Source organism: Callorhinus ursinus, unplaced genomic scaffold (assembly GCF_003265705.2).
Source record: "Callorhinus ursinus isolate GAN/ISIS: 27379988/994484 unplaced genomic scaffold, GSC_fseal_2.0 scaffold43, whole genome shotgun sequence".
In the NCBI taxonomy this organism is placed as follows: Eukaryota; Metazoa; Chordata; class Mammalia; order Carnivora; family Otariidae; genus Callorhinus; species Callorhinus ursinus.
In genome coordinates, this window is record NW_027397105.1 from 11,177,891 (window position 1) to 11,197,447 (window position 19,557).

The 19,557-nt window shown below is 54.1% G+C and overlaps 1 protein-coding gene across 6 annotated transcripts in view; it reads right to left on the reverse strand.

Annotated features, from left to right (window-relative positions):
* Window positions 1-19,557, reverse strand: part of EPN2 (epsin 2) — an 81,653-nt gene that overhangs the window by 38,457 nt on the left and 23,639 nt on the right. For 3 of the 6 annotated variants that reach the window (XM_073881795.1, XM_073881796.1, XM_073881797.1), the window contains exons 2-3: window positions 6,798-7,561; window positions 4,779-4,949 (exon numbers count right to left, since the gene is read on the reverse strand). In XM_073881795.1, coding sequence (XP_073737896.1) covers window positions 4,779-4,949; window positions 6,798-7,392 — 766 coding nt within the window. In that variant the 5' untranslated portion in view covers window positions 7,393-7,561. The remainder of the gene's footprint in view (window positions 1-4,778; window positions 4,950-6,797; window positions 7,562-19,557) is intronic. The other 3 variants (XM_025864308.2, XM_025864311.2, XM_025864313.2) reach the window with 1 other exon arrangement.

A 19,557-nucleotide genomic window follows, 5' to 3' on the forward strand; every position in this document is an offset into this window, starting at 1 on the left:
CAGACTCTCCCCGATGGGCTCACGAATGGCTGAGCGCTGTGGAGCTGTGGAACGAGTGAGAAAGCTCTGCCGTCCCCCAGCTCCGAGAGAACACGAGGTCCCCTGGACTCAGGCCAGGCCATCACAGTGGGGCTCAGGACGCCGTCGGGACTGAGGGCCCCCCGTGAAGGCCCGCGCAGGCTGCTCTTGGGCCCGCTCCTCCCCCTGCGCCGGGAGCGCCTGGCCTCCCTGCACCTCATCTGGATCCTAGACTCTTGCCCAGCCGCTCAAGAGCAACTGTTCTCTTTGCTGCTGCTGGCTGAGAAATTCAAAGCCAGACTTGGATCCATCTCCGGCCCTAATGCGTGACTCTGGCCTTCTACTTTCTCACCTTTATTTTCCTTTTGCCCCAGTTCCTTGTATCTACTTAATCCTCTGGTATTGCGTGTGTTTTGGATGCCAACTGCAATCCTCTCTAGAGTGAAGCAGCACAAACACATGAAACGCTCGTAATCTCTAGTAATCACTCGGTGAATCACTGTCCACGGCGGGTGAGGGGGTGCAGCCTTGCGTGAGGGGCGCCCAGGCCAAAAGAAGGGCTGGCCTGTAGGAGGCACAGACACACTCCCGGGAGCAGGGCTGAGCCACACCGCAGGTAGGGGCTCTGCACTGGCCAAAGGGCCAAAGGTGTCACCAAGACAGCGGATCCATCAGGACAGCCCAACACCGGGTCGCAGGTGGCATCAGCCACCTGCGACAAAGCACACCACTGCCCACTCTGGTTCTGGGACGTGAGCTCGGTTCCGATTCATGTGAGGGAATGAGGGCAACGAGCATTTCTATTCTCTGTCTTCCTTGTTCCTTTTTCTTTTCTTTTTCTAAGACCGGGAATGCTGACATCTGGCCTCCCACCCAGCAATCCAAGGCGCCGAACAACACAGGACATGCTCATGCTGCAGCAGGGCAAGCACGGCTCTGGCTCTGGGGGCTGACGGACTGGGCGCTCCTTCCTTCCCTTGCCAGCCTCCGTCCACAGAGGCCAACCCAGGAGAGAGATGAGGGGAGTGGGAGGCCCAGCCCTCACTCTGGAGAGCACGCATGTCAGAGGACAGTGGCAACCTTCTCCTCAGGCCTCCGCCTGGACTCACAGGGACGATTCTCCTAATCGCCCCATGCTGCCTTTCATGTGGGTTCCCACCATCCCAAGAACTTCTGCTATTTCTCCATAGCCTGCTGAAATGTCATGACCAGCCCCACAGACAGAGCCGGGAGTGGGCGGTGGGGGGTGGGGTGGGTAACGGGCAGGTGGCTCATACCCCACTCCACCCAAGCCAGCTGCCCTGTCTGTGTGGTCTCTGGCAAACCCCAACCTCTCAGCCCGAAAGGCCTTCCCTGGGCCCCACAGCTTCCCCTGCACACAGCGGTCCTGAGCACCAAATGCCTGCCAAAATCATGTAGGCAGCCAGGTCACCAGGGATTACAAGAATGTGAAGGAACCATGAACACCAGGTGAGGCCAAAGAGGTGAAGGCCTCTCCAGCCCAGAATTCTCCCCGAGGTCCTAGACTTCTCAGACCTTCTCCATGCACCTGCATGTCCAGTAGACACTCTGACATGTCCAGAACATCACCCCGCCTCTGCTTAAACCTGCTCCACTCACAGCCACCAATCTCCCAGCGGCTCAGCTAGCAGTCCTCAGCAAGCCTGCTGGCTCTCCTTTAAGACCTCCCCAGACCTCCACAGCCCCACCAGTGCCCACCTGGATAAGGAGGGTAAGGTTTCCCCTCCCAATATACAGCCGGAGGAGAAAGCAGTGAGGGAAAGTAGTTAGAAACCTTGAGAGCAATCTGACACTGCTACAACATCCAAACACTGATAACAAAAGTATCAGTCTGAGCCCATCAGGAATTGAAGAGCTGCTCCCCGCCAGAGGCAGTCTGAGAAGCCGCCCTCCACCTCTGCCAGGCCCGCCCTTTGCCATACCCCTGCCCTTGATCTCACCTGCCCCTCTGCCTCACGCAGCTCTAGTCACCTGGGCGGCCTTCCTGGTCTGCAAGCATCCCCTGAACACACTCCACCTCAGGCCCCTTGCACGGCTGCTCCCATCCTCTGCCTAGAATGCTCTTCCAAACCTTCACACAGCGCACTTCTCATTCCCCTTCGACCTTTGCTCCAACATCACTTTCTCAAGGAGGCTTATCCTGACCACCCTCCTTAACATTGCAGACCACCCTCCCTACTCCTCAGGCTCGACTGGGTTGTTTGGTTTTTGTCTGCTGTTTCCCAGAGCACTCATCCTATAACATGCTGGATCATGTCTTAGGTTTATTGTCTCTCTTCTCCTGAGTAGGGCAGACGGCTCTGTGCTTTGTGTCTCAACACACACGTGTTGAGTGAACGAGGGAACGCGAGGGAACGCGGGAGCCAGAGTGCAGCCGGGGCGGGCTTCACGGACAGAGCCTGGAAGCGGCCCTCCAGGTGGACCTCAGCACACCTGAGCTGACGGAGGCCAGCCAAGGACCATCAGGGGCGCTGTCGGCCGTGTCTAAGGCTCTGGACTGGATCCTGGGAGCTCCCTGGAATCCAGAGGAGCTCTCCAAGACCCGGGCTCAGTGTATCATCCGTCAGGGTGGAAGGTGGACACAAATGGGGGAGGCTAAGCGGACACTGAACTGAGGTCACGGAACTAGAGATGAAGGCACAGAATTCGAGAGGTTTCCAAGGTCAGATCTACAGGTGTATGTGAGAGGTGAGGGCGGGGGAGGAGGCCCAGGGAAGATCAGACGGCTAACGGCACATGACAGGAAGGCCCCCTCAAACATCATCATGATGTCCCTGGGTCAGAACAGCAGCGACGGCGTGAGGAGCCCCCCCGCAGTGCCCGCTCTCCCAGGAAGGGGCGTTCTCCACAGTCTGCCTCCTCTCCCCCGCCCCGCCGAGTATGCACACCCCCCCCGCCTCCCTGCAGGGTCTGGGGTCCTAAGGGTGCGTCTCCGATACGTCTCCCCGGCATCTCGGCCCGCAGCTCATGAGACCACTTCCTGAACGGCCAGTGCCCATCAGACTGCCCCACTGCCGCATTCTGAGGCAGCATGTTCGAAGGAAATCTGCTGATGTGCGTACGTCTGGCACTTACCTTACACGGAACACTTGGTTATAAGTGCTAAGGAAGAACAGAAAGCCATCACGGGCCAGGGCCCTTCCCCCGCCCCGGCCCCCCCTCCGCCAACTGCCTCCAGGACAGGCAGGGTGTGAGATATGGAGAGGGATGCATGCGCTAAACAGTCAAAGGATGAAACGCTGACACCATGTAAGGCTCTGCCCAAAACTCCTCTGGGACCTGAGAAACTGTCAAGAAAGACCCACTCATTTTGACCCTTCATTCCTACCAGAGCCGAAGGAGGAGACAGCCACGAGAGCTATGCACCTGGAGGCACCTGCCCAATGTGTGTGTGCAGGGGAGGCACCCAGGTGGAAAAGAACCAGAGGGGCTGAGACCAGCCTGGGGGCACAGGGCATGGTCCTTCCTGGCCACAGCAGGAGGGAGGGGGCAGGCAGCGCAGCTGGCGCAGGCCATGGGCCTGAGGTTAATATGCAGAGGGCCCAGGAAAGCCAACCTGCACGCCAGTGAACCCAAGACTCAAAACAGACCTTCCTAGTTACTGAATGGACCCCGGAGTCCTGGGGAACACTGGGAACCTGCCGAGAACAGCCCCCAAAGATCTGGTGGAAGAAAGGGTGTGTAGCCCGAGGGCCTCTGGATGATCGTTCAGAACACACTTGTGGCCGTTTGCATTCTCTGAAGTGCAAAGCTGGTCCTCCTTACAAAATCCCGTATAAAACGGGGAGGAGAACATAGGAGCATGAAGTCAAATATCCCAGAGCGAACTACAGTGATCACACACACACCCAAGTCAAACAAGCCGTAATATTAACGAGGCACAAATCAAAGGGAACGGTTTCCAGGGCTGAATAAAGGCCGGCTACCTTATCGGGGAAGTCACACAAAGGCTCCTCATTGGTGCCCCTTCTCGTAAGAGCAGAAGAGAACAGAAGGCTTTCTTCTCTATAGCGGGGCCCCACTTGGGGGTTGGACTAGCCTGAGAACATTTTCCGGTAGGCAACAGGACAAAAATCGGTTTTCAGCTTAACCTGCAACAGTTGTAAACTCTGACCAGGATACATGATTAATTAGTGAAAAGAGAAGCCCCACTTTTAGCTCCCCATTGAATTAGGTTATCTTTAAACACTGACCCAGAACTGACAGTACAGCTAACCCTCTGTTTAGCACGGTCATGGGGATTTCTGGAAGGACAGAAGTTAATTGAGAAGCAAGAACAATCCCATGTTGTCCTCATCAAGGCATGGATCACTGCATCAAGGACGATGGCTTCCAGCGACTGTCCACCGAGGCCCCCGGCTTTGCCTGGCGTTGTGAGATTTAAACCGCACCTTTCTGGCTCAACAAGCCAAGTGGTGTCTGGCCCCCACCACCCCTGGGTCTGGCCGACTGCAGAGCACCCTCCAATTTTTCAGGGCGTGGGGACACAGGGAAAGCGTGGGCAGTCACCCCATGCCTTACCCAGATGGCAGCAGAACTTCTAGCAAGGGGCACAGGATGGTTAGAGGGGAGCGCCCAGGGAGAGAGCAAGACAGGGGCCCTGGGTCCGCGGGAGGCTGGACCGAGAGGCCCAGGAGGAGACAGGGAGAGAGAGAGTTGGCTGTACTGGACCCAACAAGCACACCCCCAGCAAGCTGCCCCGCATTTCTAGGAAGGAGAAAAGCAAACCGCCGTCCCACCTCGGGCTGCGCGGTCACAAGTGAGGCAGGGCTGGGACCAGTCGCCATTTGGGCGGGAGGCCAGCCCCAGGTGCGGCAGGAAGGGGTGGCGCTGGCTCAGCGGCTGCAGCTCCTCGCTCTGACCCAGCGGGGCCCCTGCGCGGTGCTGGGGACACAGCGAGGCCTCGGGCGCTGTCGGGCAGGGACACACACACACATACACACAGAGAGAGACACGCCATTAGAGGGACCGGGAGCGGCAGAGTGCGGGCCGGGGCCGAAGCCCGACGCACGCAGAGGGGCCAACAGCCTGCTGACCACGTTCTGACCCTGCACATGCAGCTCAAGCTCAAGGGCTGAGAGAACCGGAAGCTGTGCAAGCTGGGACCATGGCAGCAGCCATCAGCCCAGCAGAAAGCCGCCAGGACCTGGGACTGGGGCCCCATCCAGACCCCCAGGCTCGGGCACCCGGACGGTCCCACGAGCTCTCGATGAATGGGACGCTGTTTCAGCTCTGGCTTTGTATCCTCTGGCTTCTTGACAAAAATGACCGCCGGAGGTGTGTGGGGAGCAGAGCAGGGGCCCATAGCTGGGCAGCACAGACCCAGCCACTTCCACAGAAGCGGCCTGACACCAACTCCACCCACAGCGGCCCTTCTTGGGGGATGGAGGAACAACTGCACTCTTCCCAGGGCAGTCTTCATTTTGGAGGGGAGGGGGCAACCTGGCCCAGGCAGAGCTGCAGGTCACAGTCCATTCCGGGCGTTTCCATAAAGGTCACAACCTCCGCCTCACCAGAGCAGTTCAAACGAAGAGGGGAACAACAGTAACTAGAAACGGGCCGAGAAAAATGCTAACCTCTTCAAGCCTTTGATAAGAATTTGGAATTCCTAGAGGCAGGAAGTCTGACTTGGGTACGCAAATCTCCCGGTTGACACATTTCTCAAAATGCTGCTGGTGGCGGTACGGTGTCTAACTGAAGCCTGCACGCAGGAAACGTTAGCAGGCGGCCTGGTAACAGAGCCACTGACTAAACGAGGACCAAGGGGAGTTTGTCGGGTGACAAACAACTTCCTTAAAAAAGAAAAAAATGTGCTGTTATGCTGACACGGTGTTACAGATTCCAAAAAGAAAGGGGGTGTGGGGGGCCTGCACTTCTGTTTCTTTCAGCCAGAAGATACAATGTGTGCGTCCCCCACCCCCCCCCAGGCGACCAGGGCCACCAGTCTCGACACCACACTGGGACAGCAGAGGGGCGCCCGTTCCCCGGACCACTTTTAGTGAATGCCCAGGACGCCCACACGGCTCTCCAAGACCAGCTTCCGTCAGGCCCTGAACTCCACTTCTCTTCCCTGAAATCTCGTCCGAATGAGGGGCAAGGACACCGCAGGAATCCCGCATGCAAAAAATGAGAAAACCAAGCGGCCCCACCCAGCGCAGACCCAGCCATGCAAGCAGCTCCCCAAGAGCTCTCGTCCTCACGCTGAAAGAAGAGGCCTCACTCACACTAGCACCTGCAGAGGTTTCGGCCTTTTCCTCTTTCACTGAGAGAGAGAGACCTCCCATCTCCCTCCCGTGTGATGCTGAAAGGACAGGGACACCCTGAGCCGGTGGGGAGACCCGAAGCCCAGTCATCGGAACAACATTTCACAGGAAATTAAAGACATGAGGTTATCAAGAAGGAGCGTTCATTTCCTCCTACCTACCAAACGCAGTCAACTCCCCACTGTTTTTCGCAGCAGGCCAATCACTTGGCTCCAGCCCTGCCCAGGGGTACTGAATCGGACCCTGGAGCAGCAGAAGGTCGAGACCCCTGAGCCAGAGCAGCCAAGGGACCCAATGCCCCCCCCCCCAACCATTAACCGTAAATGGGTGCAGACCACTGACACTGTTAACCGGGCTGCCCAAAGCGGAGAATGGAGGGCAGATGCGAGCTCTCGCTTAGCCCAAGGGCACGTGCCACCCTACCCGCCACCCAGCGCTGCCGTGTCTGTACCCAGCACCCTCCGGCAAGGGGTGGGGAGCGCTTCCACTACTCACAGCCGTGGTAGGAAGCTGGCGACCCCCCGGCCTTGCCGTACTCCTGCTCCGAGTAGCTGGTGGAGAGGTTGGGCTGGCTGGAGCCGCGGCCAAAGGTGATCTGGTTGCTGCCCATGCCCGTGGCGACCTGGGCCATGCGCTCTTTGGTTTTGAGAGCCTGGGCCCTCTCAGCCTTCAGCCGCTCCTCGTCCTTGAGAAGGGCCACCAGCTGCTTGGACTTCTCACGCACGTTGATGCCCTGGTCCTTGCCGTCTCGGTCGATGTACTGGAAGTCCTTCAGCGTCTGGATGGCAAAGATGTTCTCCCGGCACTGCTGGGCCACGCGCTCGGAGCCCGTCTTGATGAGGTAGTCCAGCAGCGTGAGCGCCTTGTACACGTGCCGCCAGTTCTTGCCGTGGTCGTTGAGGCGTTTCCAAACCATGCTCATGATCTCCGAGAAGGCCACCACGTTGTAGGTCAGGTCGGCGATCTCGGTCATCAGGGAGCTGGACGGGCCCCATGGGTCATTGGAGGTGGCTTCCCGCACTTTTATTTCAGCTTCCGAGTAATTGTTCACAATATTTTTCATTTGCCGTCTGATAGATGAAGTCGCCATCTTTACGGTCTTTGTGGCAACTGTAAAGCCCTTCAAAGAGAGAGATGTTCCTGTGCTGGGCAAGTTCGTGCCCTGCGAAGGTTCAGTCTCCGTAACAGGCGTGGAGCAAGATCCCTGCCAGTCATTTCCTCCGCTGGAGCCTCAGGTCCGAGAAGCCAGAAGCCATGACCTAGAGACAGAAAGAAACACACTCCCTGTACCATGAGCTCCTCCGAGACAGCAGGAGGCTCCGGCTCAGCCCCTTCTGTAAAAAGGCAGGTACCGAGGTCTGGCGGGGGTTCGGGGGGGCAGGGATGAGTGGACGCGCTCCAGCCTCCCTAGGAGGAAAGAGAGCCATCGTCTTTTCCAAAATTACAACAAGATCAGTATCACAAGGTAATAGTGAATAAAATCTAAACTCGAGGTTAAGCCTTTGGCAAACAAGAAGTAAACACTGAAACTGTGGCTCTAATTTTCAAAACACTTCTACTGGCACGGCTCTTCTGTGGGTTGTATTTTCACGCATGGCAAAAGCCAGCGACAGAAGAATCGTAACACTGGGGGCAGGCAGTCCTGACAAATTTTAAATTCTGTGGGAGCAAGAAAGCCTCTCATTTCAGGTATATCTTACCCCAAAAAAATGCCTATCTATGCTCCCCCCCCCTTAAAGTAATCTCTGCACCCAACGTGGGGCTCGAACTCATGACCCTGAGATCAAGAGTCCCATATTCTTCAGACTGAGCCAGCCGGGCACCCCTAAAATGCCTAACTATGCCTTTAAAAATCATTTGACATCTGGCTTTGGTCCACTGTGCTTCTATACTTGCCCAGGACGTTTTCTGTGAGCACTTTTCTCCTGATTTTTTATAGGTTTCCAACTACTCTTTTTTTTTTTTTTTAAAGATTTTATTTATTTGCAAGAGAGAGAATGAAAGACAGAGAGCATGAGAGGGAGAGGGGGTCAGAGGGAGAAGCAGACCCCCCGCTGAGCAGGGAGCCCAATGCGGGACTCGATCCCGGGACTCCAGGATCATGACCTGAGCCGAAGGCAGTTGCTCAACCAACTGAGCCACCCAGGCACCCAGTTTCCAACTACTCTTGCAGAGCACAGCCCAGGCCCTCCACTGGGCTTTCAAACTTGCCAGCACCTGGCCTGAGCTAATACAACTTAGAAATAATCTGGTCTAGCCCACTCCCCTCATTTCACAGAGGGGAAAAACTGAGGTCCAGGGTTACCCATTAACGGGTCCACCTAGCCCTCCACCACAAACCCACATCCCCTCTCTCCAGAGAAGAAACATTTACTGAGCTAGAGTGAGGTCCGCATCTCTGACAATCGGCTTCGGTCCACAGGTTTGGGTCTTGTTCACAAATGACCACCCAGCACCCAACACCATGCCTGGCGTGGATATAAATGCTGTTGACTAAATTTACGAAACAGATTAAAAACAGCGTCCCTGGCCCCAGGAAGGCCACAGGCTGGGAGGGGACGGAGGGGAGCACAGAGGATCTGAAGACGCAAAGCCCGAACAACCAACTCCGCTGGCTGTTGGAGGCTGCAAAGGCAGGCATGGGAAGGAGTTTCTGCCAGAAATCACTCCCAGTGTGTCTTCCAAACTGAGAAGACCTGAGGGGTGGGAGGAAGTGGTAATGTAGATTATTCCTCATCTACAAAATGAGGAAATGGAGGTCCAGAAGACTCAGAGATTGCCCAAGACAGAGTCTGGACACAAAGCAAGCGCCCTCCCCTTGCCCATCCCCCACTCCCACCTGCTGGGCTCATTCTGGGCTCTGCCGGCTGTTGGAGGAGCCAAGGCAGCCTTGGGCCAGGCTCTACCTCACTTAATGCTCATGAAAACCCTCCAGGGAAGGTAGAGATGAGGAGCCCGAGGACTTCAAGTCATGAGGTCAAGCTGACTAAGGTCACCTCCTCCAAAGCAGCCCTGTGGGGGGTGTTGGGGGGGTGGCACCTCCTCCCTCCTCCTGCAGTGGCCCTCACGTTCCACCAAGCTGCTGGGCTGCTTCTGCCGGAGAAACAATGGATGACCCCCTCCTTCCTCATCTAAAGCCTCGGGCAGGCAACAGGAACATCAAAAAATAAGTAAACCTAAGTTGTTGGGGCTGGGGGTGGGGGGGAAGAGCCACAGGAAACGCAATGATCACTTATCACATATGACCATACAAATAAGAGCCCATAAAATTTCATCCTGGTGACAATCGATACATCTGCTACGGCTAACAAGGCCTTCACTCCAGCCTCAAATATGCCAAGAATTCTGTCTCCATCTGAAGCCACAGAACGGGGCTTCGGCAGAAGGCAGGCATATTCTGCCTCTCCACGGATCTGGCCAGCTCTCATAAATCCTCTAAAGCCTGTCAAAGGACCAGGGATAAAAATTTTCACGGTGACCTGCACATTTGATTTAGTTCGGTTTTTCATTCACAGCAACATTCACTGCTGGCAGAGATGGGGTGGGCCTCAAAAAGCAAAAAAGAACACTTTGACTTTTAATGAGCATCGCCCAGCTTAAAGTGCAAGTGCTCATCAAATTCAGGTGTACTACTTAATGCCTAGGGGCCCTCCGATGTGCTAGGGATCCCCGGGCACTTCCATTGGTCACTCCATCTGGTGCACGGCAGATACGACCGTCCCACCCTCCGAGAAGCAGGAGGAGCTGGGGTCCACCGCTGAAGAGGTCCTCAGCCACCCTCCTCCAGGTCAGGAAGCAGCTCTGACTAAGCATGACAGCAAATGGTCCTCCTGGTACAAAGGCCTCAAAGGGTAAGAAATATAATGAAAACAAAAACAAAAACAAAAAACCAGAACAATTTCCTGAGGGAGAAACAATGCTCCAGGCTCTGTTGCCCTTCTTCTCGTCCAGCCACCTGGGAACCCAGTGTGCTCCTCAGGAGAGGTCAGGGAGAGGCCATGAGGCCCAGCCAGGGCATCCACCAAGCCTCCTAGGCCTTTGGTGGCAAAGAAAAGGCACCAATTCATCTGATCAAGCGCCAGAGTGCCCTCTGCCCTGCCAGACAGAGGCTGGGGAAAACTCCAAACAACGGAGAAACCGGGGCTGGAGACCTAGGCAGGAGATTTCTCTAACAGGCTCAACTTGCAAAGACATCTGTCAGTAGACTCTCTGAAATATTTAGGCCTTAAGAAGAAGGAAAAAGGTAACCAAACGCTCCTTACAGTCAGAAAAATATATAAAGCCTATATAATTTGAATGGCTCCCTGCCATTTTCTTAAAGCTACAGATGAGAGTGGCTTTCAGAACGGGCACACAGGGAGAATCGGGAGATCATGGGCGAGGAAATCCCCAACAGGAGAAAGGACACCAAAGGCGCCTCCACGGAACCACGTGCAAGGCCAACCGGGTGACGCACCTCACCGGAGACCGTGGAGACGGACACCTCCGATTCCGTCCGTGAGAGAAGCTGGCGACACGCGAGTGGGCGGCAGGACCACAGGACCACAGCCCCGGCTGCGTGCGCACGAGGCTCCCCCAGGCGGCTCCAACTGAAGACAGGGATGTGGGTGGCTCCGTCGCACTTGTCCCTGTGGACCTCAGACCTTGCTCTTCCCGTTTTAAAACTTCTCCCCCTCAGCGTCAGGACTGGGCTGTCAACACCTAAACATCTCCACCCCCAGCAAACACCTGTCAGGCACTCCCTCCCAAAAGCCAGGCCTGAACACACTCCATCCTCAAGTATCCACCCTGTGCTATTTCCAGAACCTAAGTTTTGTTTTGGCCTTGCTTTTCTGAATGGTGTGCATACTCCGCCTTCCGGACTTTCCCTCTCAATCTGCCAGTTTTCTTCCCTTTCCAGCTTGGGGAGCCTGAACTAAGCAGCACAGGATCCTGTGTTACGTCCTGCGCTCTTCACTCAAGCCGGGGAAGTTGTGGTCAGCTCCCAAACACCCAGTCTTTTATTAAGGAGCTTCCCCTCAGATATGGGGACGGTGGGAGGAAGGGGAGTGGCGGGGGACGCCAAAACGAGAGGGAAAAATAAACCTCGTTTAAGGTTTAAGACCGAGATAGCAAAAAAGAAAGGGGGGGCTCATTTTCATAAATTACATACCAACAACTCGGGACAAATGCCATCAGAACAGTACTAACTAGAAATGCCTTCAGAAATGGGAGTTCTAGGGACGCCTGGGTGGTTCAGTCGGCTAAGCGTCCAACTCTGGATTTTAGCTCAGGTCATGATTTCAGGGTCGTGGGATTGAGCCCCACACCAGGCTCTGCACTGGGTGTGGAGCCTGCTTAAGATTCTCTCTCTCTCCACCACCACCCCGACCTGTGCTCGCTCTAGTAAGAAATTTAAAAAATTAAAAAATTAAAAATTGAATTCTATCATCAGGAATTACTTAGAACCCTTTCATTATAAGCGATTAAGTTTGTACGACTCTGTTACAACTTTAAATATTTTCTGAAGAGAGATAAGTTGGGATTCTCTTCAAAGCAAACACATTCTTCTGCACAGAAGCCATAGGACATCCATGATCCCCCTGGAACGGGATGCCCAGGGGCCCCCCACCTCACCTTCCCACTCCAGCCCCCGCCCTGAAGAGCGTGTTCGGGAACTGTATTAATCATTCATTCTATTAAGAATCAAGGCTTCTGATGCGCGTGATAACCACTAGTAACCTCACTGAGTTGATAAAGCCAAGAAACGGCAAAGAAACTGAACATTTCGGCTGGCCTGGGGAAGTCTCACCAAGGGCAATGCACATTTCTATCAGGCCTTCCAAAAGCCCTTGGAAGCTCTGGAGACTCCGCATCAAAAGCCACAGTCTCTTCGGTATAGAAGGAAACACTCATTTTTCTACAGTCAGGCCCCAGTACTAGAAAAGGTTCTTTAAGCCAAAGAAATTTTGTTTCTGTCCTGGAAACAGAATCTGCTGTCTCTGCCTTTGCGACATCCATATCCCCTTGTCTCAGAAAGATCCTTGGTCTTCCATCGGGGGGAAGGTGGCCAGGTGCAGGCCCAGCCCAGGCTCCACCAGAGTACCGCAGGCCCCCAGCCACGGTGGCTAGATCAGGGGCGGGCGGACAATCCAGCCTGGGCTGCCAAAAGCCACCACAGGGCCAGGGTTTCCCTAAGTCTAAAGGCAACGCCAGAGAAAGCAAAGAGCAAAGGGAAGGCGAAGGAGTGAGACAACATGGCTGGAACCTCTGGGTCCGCTTGCGCCGGAAGCCATTTCTGCACATCTCAGCAGCAGGTGCCAACGTGGTCATCTGTCACCTACAGCACCGTGGGCTGTGCAAGGAGCCTGAGAGCAGCCCAACACCAGATGTACTGCAAGGGTGCCTGCCCTGAGCCTCCAAGTGGGCCTCAGGGAGAAGGGCAGGGATACCAACCAGACTCTCCTGGGTCACACCCGGCCTGTCACCTCAGGCTGACCGAGGAGCTGCGTCCTTCCCAGGGAGGCTCGTCACTCCTCAAAATGCAGACGGCACTGGCAATGCCGATGGCCAATGTCCGGCCATCACTTTTTCAGTGAGGCTTACGACGGTGACCACAGAGGGAGAGCTGGATCATCATATTTGCAAGGGGCAAGCCAGGGAAGAAAATTTCTGGCAAGTTTGAAAACCCAAGCAGATTTCAAAAGACACTGGAGACTGGAAATAGGCTGAATGAAACAGCCAACAGAGCAAAACTAAACAAACAAAAACTTCCAAGGCCAGAGTGGGGCCCTTGGAGGCAAGAAGAATTCCATCAAAATGTGCTCCAGGGGTTTCTGGAATTGGGTGGGGAAATTCCTCCCGAATCTAGAGTTCCCAATCATGACAGGAAGAGGAGGCTCTCTCCAGCTTCAGGGCAGTCCAGGTGGGTCCCTGCTCAAAGCCCGTAGGTCCCTCAGCCGCTGCGCTTCGGTGACACGGAGGCGGGATACTCACCCTGTCCACTGTGGTCTCCGCCACATCCCTAAGGAGGTTTTGGCAGTGGCTTTTCAGGGATTGGGGACCCTCATCAGGGGTCAAGACCAGCTATGAGGCCATAGCAACAATCGTCTCTCCCTACTCCCCAAAACCAGTCACAGGTCAACCAACACTGCCTGTGACAATCCAGTCAAGATCAGTAAGTATCACTGAGTGCACTGATGAGAAAATCATCACCCCAGATGACAGCTCACACTATCTGTGCCTCGAGGCCTTCCATGACTTCATATGCACTTCATTTTTCTCTGGGCAGATGACAGGGAGAGCCACGCGAACGGGTAGGTACGGCCGCCTCTCCTGCAGTGTCGTGCCAGCGTGGCCCACTGTTGGCCACCTACCAGAAGCTCCTGGGGAGACTGCTCAGAACTCCCGACACACGGCACCTGGGGGGCAGCGCTGAGGGGATGTGACACTCTGACCAAGCTCCTATAGTGACTTCCAAGTATCCTGGAGCGAGTGCCCAGGTGTCACCGTATGACACACATAAACAGTAGTAAGTTCGTGCCAACACTTTGCAAGCCTTGATTAGTTGGCTTTCATCCTCCTCTGTGTGCAATCCGTGAGTGAGGAAACATCTCCACCTTCCTACTGGGGAAAAGGGTACCATGACCATTACAAGGAGGCTCAGTCGGGGTGGATGAGACCACAGCTCACATGACCAAACTGAGCCGGCTTCCCAGAAGACAACGGTCCAGTTAGGACAATATGGACAGTGCCACATTCTTCTCCACAGTAATCATTTCAGACTAAAGAGAAAGGACTATTATGAGTCTGCATCAGCCAAGCTAGCAGTAACCCAGAGCCTAATAACCACCACTCATGCAGAGGGGAGAAGTGAAAAGGAAAAAACAAAACAAAAAAACACCCTTTACCATCACCAGAAAAATGGTGAGATTCAGCCAAAAAAAAAAAAAAAAAAAAAGGAATGTTCTCTTCACTAACTGAATGGAGAAATTAAACTTTACATCACCATCCAAAAAGTAGGACTTAAAAAAAACAAAGCCTGTTGCATTCAAAGGATTTGGAGGGAAAACATTTTAGACTTGACTTCCAGATGATAAAGCAGGTCAAATTAAACTGCCCCTTGCACTTTTCCTCGCTCCCTTCTAGGGGAGGAAGAGCCCCGGGGGACGGGGGGGAGCGGCGGTCAGTTAACCTACCACCAGGAGGAGGTGAAGGACTCCCGCCCCCATGCTGGGCACTGCCAGCCACCCATGAGGCAGGAGGGCCTCCCACAAAGAGCCTCCTGGGCACCCTCTGCCAGGATCCGACAGTCCCTGGAACAAGTCAGCCTCCTGTGACTTTACGTGTTCTTGTGTTAATTTTTCCAAAAGCAGAAGTACTGAATACACACAGGAGGAATTTCATCTTTCTTTACCAATGTGCCCCGAGCATGGACTCTCGGAGAAGAGCAGCCTGTGGGTACAGATTACACAGGTGTTGAAATGTGGTCATTTTTAAAGATCATGTGAACCTGGGGGGGCGCCTGCATGGCTCAGTCGGTTGAGCATCTGACTCTTGGTTTTGGCTCAGGTCATGATCTCGGGGTCATGGGATCGAGCCCCACATCGGGCTCCCTGCTCCCTGGGACCCTGCTTCTCCCTCTGCCTCCCCCCCCCCCGTGTCTCATGAATAAATAAATAAAATCTTAAAAATAAATAAATAAATAAATAAATAAAAATATAAATATATAGGTATATATACACAAACATACATATACACTACGTGAACCAGGGTCAGGAGACCTGTTCTGCTCATTCCGCCTGCACTCTCCATCAGAACACAGCCACTTAAGTTTCACTCTCTGATTTAGGGACAGGGTGTGTCGGGCTGTGCCTCTCTTGCAGGGTCAAGGATCAAACACCTTGACAGTTGGACCATGGTGATACATACACATGCCATAGAGGAAAAAAGAATTCTTCATTGCTCCCCACCTCTCTTCTAGTCTTCAAAGTAGTTTTGCAAATGACCAATCATGGACAGCGTTCTTAAAAAATCAAGCCAAAAAGCAAACAATGTGGTGTTGTAGACACACAGAACCAGGAGACAGGAAACCAGGGACCTAAGTCCAGAGCTGTGACCACTCTGAGGCACCAAGCAAGCCAGTGACCAGGTTCCTTGCTTCTAAAATGATGGGGTAGACCAGATGCTCTCCCTAAACCCTTCAATTCCCAAGACCCTCTTTCTGACAAATGGCTCAATCCCCTGCCAACTCCGTGGTGTCACGGGGAGCCCAAGCTTCTGGCCAGCCCCAGCCAAAGGTCACTGACTGCAGGGCTAGAATTCTGGCCACAAGCCTAGTGGCAGATGTTTCTCTTGGTCTGGGGGGGGGCTCAATGGTGGGCAAAACAATAGGGCTTCCCTTGGGCCTTTGGAAGTGTGAAACGCCGCCCTCAGAACCCTTCCCTCCTTCCAGGAAGGCAGCTTGTATGTGACCCCTGGGCTAGAGAGTCCCTATTTCTAACACGCTGTGACTCTGCTACTAGAAATACCCACTAATAACAGACAGCAATGCCACCCAGGGACTGGGAACCGCAGAAAGGGGGCTTCTGACGGCTATCCACACCATAGGGCAGGCCCAGCTATGGATCACACACTTTGATCAGTACAATTTTCCAGCTTGAGACATTTGAAAAAAATGCAGAGCTGCATGGGAAAATTTAGAATTCCCATGATCTGGGGCTTAATTTAGCCCTGGCCGGTCACTGTGATGGCAGTAAGTCCTGGGCTGTCGTCATCTCCTCAGGAGGCAGCGAGAGAGTGGAAGCAAAGCGAGGGTGAGCTAGGAGTCCCCTCAGCCAGGACCCCACAGACTTGGTTTCAGGCACAGCGGTGACCTAACACTTCTCTCAAGAGGAGTTCAAGACGCTTGCGAAGAGGAGCCGTGCGGGACGGAACGGGTATTTCCACCCTTTTAAGTACAAAAGCAAACCCCTGGAGGAAAACGACTGGTTTGCTCACCTCTGCCCTCCCACGGATGGCTGTCGGGCTGTCGGGAGGTCGTACGGGACTCTCCTGGCCACGGCTGGGAAGGAACGCGGCAGATTTCTGTGGACAGCTGGGGGCTTACTTCCGCAGACATCGGATGTGCGCGGACCCTCAAGGCTGGGCCCAGGGCCCCATCCCCACCCCAAGCAGCCAGGGGGTCAGGCCAGAGCCTCCGAGACCAGAGGACAGGCTCACCTCAGCAAAAGGAGAAAAGGGAGAAGCCAAATTATCCTAAAGTTGGGCCCGGGCTCCTCTGGGGGTAGGACGAGACGTTAACTCTTTTGTGCCACCGTGTGCCGGACCCTCTTCTTTCTCACTCAGAGCCCACTTTCAACATCGCCTGCCCGGAACTGCCAGCCGCCCTGTCTCGTCACCAGCTTCGACTCTCAGCAGAGCCCCGCTCTCTACTGGGCATTTTCTTGCTTGTGCACCTGCTTATGCCCTGGTGCCCCCCTGACCCTTGTTGAGAGCAGGGTCCCGCCTATCTTCACCTCGCTCTCCTCTGTGCCTGGAACAGAGCCTGGCACACAGTGAGCGCTGGCTCAGCCCAGGGGCAACCAATAAGAACATTTTAAAAATTATCCCTGATCGTGTCTATTCCAAGACCACCGGAGTTAACACCCCAGGGGCCATTCTCCCAGTTCCCATTTCCCTTTGTGCTATCACAGGAGTTCAAAACAGCTGCTCTCCTCCACTTTACTCACTGCCCACCGATCAACTGCCCGAGGACAGGGACTTGCCGTGCCTGGAGCTTCGTGGGTGCTCACCTCACGAGAGCGGAGAGTCGCCTGAGCCCGGACCCCACAGGGCTGCATGCGAGCTGCAGAGCAGACACCACCCGATGCCCCCCGACAGCCTGGGCTCAGGAGCCAAGCCGGCCAGCCCCGGACAGTATGCGAGGGCTAAAACAGGGATTTCTTATTCCGACCATATGGATCTGCATCCTTCCTTTCCCGGCTGCAAGACCTGAGGCAGATCGATGAGCTCTCCTCAGCCTCTACGTCTACACCCATCGGCGGCAGCAAGCGGCTGCCTAAGGAGACACTGGCAAATCATCGGCGTCCAAAATACCTGCTTCCTCTCCCCGGTACCACCAAGGGGAGGACATCTGTGAGGACATTACCTGGTATGTCCCTGAGGCCAACTCAAAGAGAACCTCCAAAGCAGGAGAGGAAAGCCCGCAGAAGCCTCCAGGGGTTGAAAATGGGCTGGCTGGCTCTGGTCTGCCAGGGTGGCAGGTCCAGGCACCTCTTTCCTGACCACACAGACACGCCGTTAAACACGATCACCATTCCAACTGTTTCCCTCTGCGGCTGGCATTTCCAAGAAAGGTCTCAGATGGGCTCATTCTTTGATACTAGTAATTGCCCTAGAACAGCCTTAGAATAGCAACAGAAGGGGCGCCTGGGTGGCTCAGTCGGTTGAGCGACTGCCTTCGGCTCAGGTCATGATCCTGGAGTCCCGGGATCGAGTTCCGCATCGGGCTCCCTGCAGGGAGTCTGCTTCTCCCTCTGACCCCCCCCCCCCCCCATGTGCTTTCTCTCTCTCTCATTCTCTCTCTCTCAAATAAATAAATAAAATCTTAAAAAAAAATAGCAACAGAAAAGAGAAGAGGCTCTTTAAGAGAAGCCAGCAAATACTGAGGCCTGACCATATGCCGCGCATGTTCTAAGACCAAACGTGTCCTCATGAAATCTTCCTAACGGTCGCAAAGGGAGCAATTATCATCACCCTCATTCTACAGAGGGGGAAGCTGAGGCACAGACAGGCTCGGGAACTGGCCCAAGCTACACTGCTGGCGGGGGTTAGGACCAGGATTTGAGCCCAGACCTCTGGCATCTGGTCCCATTCTGGGATTCCTTCTGGCTTCACACCCATCCAGCGCCCAGTCATGACAGCGATGAATTTGTCCCTGCTGAAGCCGCAAGTCTAGCAAGGCACCCCTTGCCTACATGCGGAAGAAGCCAGAAGATGGTGGAGAAGCCATTCTTTTCCTATCTCCCCCCCCACACACACACCCCGTTCAGCTGGAGGTCCTCTCCCTAGCCAGCTCGCCAGGCCAAGCAAGCTGAGGCAAAGATGCCGGCGCTGGAAGGGCCTCGGGACTCAGCGAGGCCCAGAGCAGTTCAGCACTGTACCAGGATCAGACCCTGGCCTTCCCAGCTCCTACCAGCACGGCCAGCCCAGGATAGGGATTTTAATGCTCTTCAAAGAAAGCTTCCCCTGGAAACGTATTAAGGTTCTACAGGCCGGCGATAGAATGAAATCAGCCAGGAAATACCGCAGAAACTCCAAAACTATTTTTTTAGGGGCGGGCACCTGGGTGGCTCCGTCAGCTGAGTTTGACTCTCGGTCTCAGCTCTGATCTCGATCTCAGGGTTGTGAGTTCAAGCCCCGAGTTGGGCTCCATGCTGGACATGGAGCCTACTTAAAAGATAATAAAAAATAAATAAAATTCAAATTTGAAAATGTATTCTTTAGAACTCACATCCTTAAGAAATGATGTCTCTTTGGCTATAATCATGTCTCCTACTAAATGATGGCACATCAACTTGAACAACCTAAGAAGTCTCCATTATTCCTTTGAAATTGCCATCACTATCTGAAATACCACTCAGAAAAGACAGGGTCACAATGCTGAAAGGTAAACTTCCTTTTGTGGTACAGAATAAAAATATTATTTCCCTCCTCCCTCCTCTGCTGGAGACATTCCCAGTGTTTTATTTACTCTGCAATACTGACTGGATATATTAGGAGGAAATGTTCCTTCTAACTCTTAAATGTCAGAGTCTGCCCCAGAAAAGGCATGAGCCAGCCCTAATGTCTTCTTGCTGTTCCTTTTGTTTGCTTCAATTTTTATTATGTACTATTGGATGCACATAAAAGAATTAAGTGCAAACCACATGTGAGGCACAAACCAAAGGAGCCCCTGTGACCCCCACATTCTGCTCAAGGCCTAGAACATGACCGCAATGCCCACCCAGAGGGGTCCTTCCCCTCCCTACTTCCTCTGCCCCAGGCACACAGCTTGGGTTCTGGGTTCCTCCTTGCTTTTTACAAAAGTAGATCATTTTACCACAAGTGCTATAAAATCAAGTAACATACAGTCTTCCACAACTTGCTTTTGTCATTCAATACTGCGTTTCTAAGACTCATCCACATTGCTCCGTATGGTGAGCTGCGGTCTACCCATTTCATGTTCGTATTTAACAATTTACCCACTCACTTTCCCGTCAATGGACATCCAAAC